At 49.7% G+C, this 5,179-nt stretch overlaps 1 protein-coding gene across 5 annotated transcripts in view; it reads right to left on the reverse strand.

The window, feature by feature from the left end:
• The window catches only part of LOC109922953 (pecanex-like protein 3), a 64,351-nt gene that overhangs the window by 51,466 nt on the left and 7,706 nt on the right, over positions 1-5,179 (reverse strand). For all 5 annotated transcript variants that reach the window (XM_048619714.1, XM_048619713.1, XM_048619712.1 and 2 more), the window contains exons 3-5: positions 3,915-4,020; positions 3,666-3,705; positions 2,608-2,703 (exon numbers count right to left, since the gene is read on the reverse strand). In XM_048619714.1, the coding sequence (XP_048475671.1) occupies positions 2,608-2,703; positions 3,666-3,705; positions 3,915-4,020 (242 nt within the window). The remainder of the gene's footprint in view (positions 1-2,607; positions 2,704-3,665; positions 3,706-3,914; positions 4,021-5,179) is intronic.

Genomic DNA, 5,179 nt, shown 5'->3' on the forward strand with positions numbered 1-5,179 from the left:
GAGGAAGTGGAGGGGGGTTTTAATAGCGGCACTCCAAAGTCACGAGGACGTAGCAAGTGGAGAGAAACCGTCCCCAACCTGTGGAAGGCTCGAAAACCAGGAGGCATTTGGCAAAAGGCGAACAGAGCGAGAAACCTTTCGGTTTCTCAGACTCAAGCGAGTGGTTAGGATCGGGAATGAACTGCCCGAGAGTTTGGTGGAGGCAGACTCAAGTGAGGTACTGCATGCGGAAGAGGTCGGGACAATTATCCGAAGAAAGGGAATTTGTAGCGACGTGGGGATATGCCGGGGGGTGCTGATGGGGGTCACTCTTCCAGAGAGGCAGCACAGAGACACAATGAGCTGCACTGCCCACTCTATCCTGCTTAATCCTGTCCATCCAGTTTCCCGTTAAGTATAATCAACGTTAATTTTATTTTATTCACTTACGGTATGTCACAGGCTAGGCCAGCATTTATTGCCCAACCCTAAATGCCCAGTGAAGAGCCAACCATATTGCTGCGAGTCACATGTAGGCCAGACCAGGTAAGGATGGCAGTTTGCTTCCCTAAAAGGACATTAGTGAACCAGCGGGGAATTTCCCAATCAACAATGAGCAATTAGACTCTTAATCCCAGATTTCAATTCAATAAAAATTCCACCATCTGCTGTGGTGGGATTTGAACCTAGGTCCCCAGAATGTTACCTGGGTCTCTGGATTAATAGTCCAGTGATAATACCATTAGGCCATCACCTCCCCTCATTCTACATTTTCTACACTCTGGGTAAAGACTACTTCCCAAAATCCCCATTGAATTTGCTGGCGACTATCTTATATTGACATTACACAGACAGGGCTTAGGCATCCTCCTCACTGCCCATTTTGTCTCACTGTCGCTGTGACATTGGGATAGATTAGCAATGTCTCTATGATTAGGTACGAGCCATGGCTTCACAGACAGTGTGCTCTCTCTCTCTCTCTCTCTCTCTCCCCCCCCCCCCCCCCACACAGCCCTGGGTTCGAGTCTGCATGCCTGAGGACTGAACTCCAATTCCCAGGCTGATACTGAGAAGGAGATACACCGGCAGAGGTGAGATGGTTAAAAAACAAAAGGCCCTTGCTTGCCCTACATCCCAACAGCCACGAATGGTAGAGCAGGGGAGTTCTTTGGGGCATACTGGAGCCAATATTTACCCCTTGCACCAACATCGTGAAAACTGACAACTGGCTCTTAGTAACATTCAGCAAACGGTGATCTGATGCAGAGGAAAGGAAAAGTTTGTCCACTGAGGGGATTGGAACAGGGAATAAACAAGTGGGGGTTATTTAACACTCTTATTATGAGAGAGAGCCACAGAGAGAGCGAGGAAGTTAATTGATTTATTATTGTCACATGTACCTAGGTAGAGTGAAAAGTTTTGTTTTGCCTGCAGTAGAGGCAGTCTATACCGTACAAAGTGCATTAAGGTAATAAAACAGAGCCAGGAATAATACAATGTTGTGGCTACAGAGAAGGTACACAAAGAACGAGACCAACATCAGATTTAAAATTTTGATAGGTCCATTCAGGAGTCTAATCACGGCAGGGAAGAAGCTGTTCTTGAATCTGTTAGGACATTTATTTAAGCTTTTATATCTTCTGCCCAATGGAAGAGGTTGGAAGAGATTATAGCCGAGGTGGGAGGGGTCTTTGATGATGTTGGCTGCCTTCCCGAAGCAGGGGGAAGTGTAGATGGAGTCAATGGATGGAAGGTTGGTTTGCATGATGGAGTCGGCTGTGTTCACATCTCTCTGTAGTTTCTTACAGTCCTGGGCAGACCAGTTGCCGTCTCAAGCCGTGATGCATCCAGATAGGACGCTTTGTACGGTGCATCCATAAAAATCGGTAAGAGTCCTTGTGGACATGCCGAACATGGCAGGCAGTTGGGGAATCTAGGCAGGTCAAGCTATCTAATGGATAACAGCAACATTTCTTGTTCAGTCACAGGACCTCAGTAGCAATGACAATAACAGCTTTTATTGCCCAACACCCCTGAGACAGCAGTGGTGGTGGTGCGCTGACTTCTTGAACCACTGAAGTCCGTGCAGGGTAGCTGGATTATTCAGATTTTGACCCAGTGGCAGTGAAGGAACGGCCGATACAGTTCTAGGTCAGGGTAGCATGCGGTTCAGAGGGCAAAGTTACATGTTGGAGGTGGTGAATTGGGAGCCTATCAAGCAGGCTGCTTCGTCCTGGGTGGCATCAAGCTTCCTGAGCACTATACACATCCATCCAGGTATGCCACCGCACTCCTGACTTGTGCCTTGCAAACAGTGGGCAGCCAGGAGGTGAGTTAGTCACCAAAGAATTCCCAGCTGCTCCAGTAACTACAAATGGGTTGGTCCAGTTCAGTTTCTGGTCAACGATAACCCTCAGCTTGCTGGTGGGACGTTCAGCAAATAGCAAAGTTAAATGTCAAGGAGAGATACTCATATTCTCTCTTGATGGAGATGGTCACTGCCTGGCCCTTGTGAACATTACTTGCTACTTACCAACACAAGCCAACTAACCCAGCATAAAACTTTGCCACTAAGGGAGATAAAAGGTTAGGAGACAGAAAAAATAAAGACTCATGTCAATGACTCACCTGTAGTATCTAGCATGTTCAGTTTCAGCAACTCTCTGTCAGCTGATGTGACAATTACATTTTTACTGCCTTGTTCGCGGACCAAATCTCTGATCCCTGCGGACGCACAAGAAACATCGGGTCCAAATACAGCCAAGACTGTTCTGTTTAGATAATGCAGCCACGCAACCTCAAAGAGCCGCTCCAATTTACAGTAAAGGCGCCACGAGCACAAAAATTAAAATCTCAGCCTGGACTAAGCTACCTCATCTCAGTACCACCGACAACGGGGTACAAGGTTTGATCCTGATCACTGGCGTCCCCTTGGATTTTTTTTTTTAATTCTACTGAGGTCCATGCATGCCAGCAATTTCTGGAAGTGGAAGTCAACATCTTCAACCACGTCAGCACACCGACGTGCGGGATGGCTGAGCGCCCGTGGTTCAGAGGGAACTTTGCTGATCAGTACCTGGTGAGGGGGACATAACCAAGAGTTGCCCCTCAACTTAGCCCTCGCCAATCAACTCGCACTTAGATTATATTCTGTCCGAGTGCAGTGCATCAACTGCAAATTTGGCGCTGAGCTCCAAACAGACGACCCACAGGCCAATTTGACATCTCACTCTTCCCAAACAGCGGCAACTCCGACCAGCGAAAATGACGGAACTGCGGCCCCCTCCCCACCTCCGAGAAGAGGAAGCAGAACCATTGTAAACATAGTTCGATTTGCGCAGGGCTGCCATGTGCTACCCACCCCTAAGCGCCCTTGAGCAGAGCGCCACGCTCACTTCAGAGGGCTGTCAACAGCCCAACCCTCGTAGCGGGTGGGTCTGGAGTCATGTGTAGGCCGGGCCGGGAAAGGGGTGGAAGATTTCTCCCTCTGAAAGATGTTAATGAATCGGGTTGGTTGGGGGGTGGAGCGTTTCCTTTACTGACAGCAGCTATAAATTCTACCCGCCGGGATCCAGAACTGGTATCCTGTGGGAATCGGATTCTGCATCACTAGACCAGTCACTTCACCGTTAGAACAGAACAGATCCCCCCCACCCCATCCCGCCCCGCCCTCCCTCCCTCCCTACCTTTAGAGGTTGCACTGTCTTCCAGGTGAGGCAATAAATCCTGAAAAACGGGTAAAAAGAAAATAAAAGCCACATTCAGATTCGGATGGACCGCACAAGGCGGCAGAACACAAACAGCTCAGTCCCCACCCCCACTCCTGTTCACAACATCACCACCCCCCCCCCCCAAATTGTGACACAGTCCCTCGGGCTCTCCAACCATCGCCCTCCCCCGCCGCACACACACCCCCACCCCGTGGAACTACTCACCGACACTTGGTTGAAACCGAAGACAGAATGCTGCGAGCTGCACCGCACGGGCGGTGTGGTGTTATTCTTCCGAAACACGGTCATCTCCACTCCTCCCCCTGGGTCCCTGTGGGTTACAGGGGAGGGGGGGAAAGAAGAGGAGTACTTGAGAACAACGAGCTTAGTGCCAACCCCCTTCTGCCCCAGGGACTCCTCTCTGCAGAGACGGGGAGAGCGAGATGGGAGATAACGCAACGGTTCTCCTGAGCGGAGCAGCTTTAACCAGGGAGCGCAAAGTCACAAGGGGCTTCTCGTTAGGGTTAGGTTGGGAGAAACCACTCACAGTGCCAGAAGGGTGGCTGTCATAGAATCCCTACAGTGCGGAAACAGGCCATTCGGCCCAACAAGTCCATACCGCCTGTCTGAAGAGCATCCCAGCTAGACCCATTCCCCGACTCCTGCATTTCCCCATGTCTAACTCACCCGACCTAAACATGCCTGGGCACTACCGGGCAATTTAGCACGGCCAATCCACCCTAACCTGCACATCCCTGGGCACTATGGGGTAATTTAACACGGCCAGTTGTGGGAGGAAACCGGAGCACCTGGAGGAAACCCCACGCAGACACAGGGAGAACGTGCCAACTCCACACAGACAGTCACCCGAGGGTGGGATCGAACCCGGGTCCCTGGCGCCGTGAGGCAGCAATGCTAACCACTGAGCCACCGTGCCGCACATTCAATAGTAACTTTCAAAGGAAAATTGGACAAATATTTGAAAAGGAAAAATTATCAGGATGGTGGGCCAAGGGGAGCAGGGGGCAGTGGAACTGATCTTTCAAACAGCATGATGGGTCAGAAAGCCTCCTTCAGTGTTTCATCTCCTTCCATTAGTCTGTTCATTGTATTTCCTGAGAAAGTTGCTGAAAACAATGTGTGCCATCTATCTTTTGATTGGTGGCACTATTTCCAGGATTCAGAACAATCAAAATGTTAATTTTGTTCTGGAATTCAATATGTTCGACCCAAGAACAACAGCTTCATTGCTTCTCTTGGCAACCACCTCATCAGCTGAGACCCAATTTTGTGGGAAATTTTAAAATTACCTTTCTGTCCAAACACACTTTGCTCTGTAATTGACGTAGGGCCAGGAGTAGACATCTGTCCTAGGATGAATTTTGTCCTCCTGCTCGAAAGAGGACTGTGAGAATGTGACAACACCATGACACCCCGACACCGACAACGGTCTTCAAAATGGAGGGACCAGGGACCTCAGCAGCTAAGTT

This window comes from Rhincodon typus, chromosome 43 (assembly GCF_021869965.1).
Source record: "Rhincodon typus isolate 14 chromosome 43, sRhiTyp1.1, whole genome shotgun sequence".
NCBI classification, from domain to species: domain Eukaryota; kingdom Metazoa; phylum Chordata; class Chondrichthyes; order Orectolobiformes; family Rhincodontidae; genus Rhincodon; species Rhincodon typus.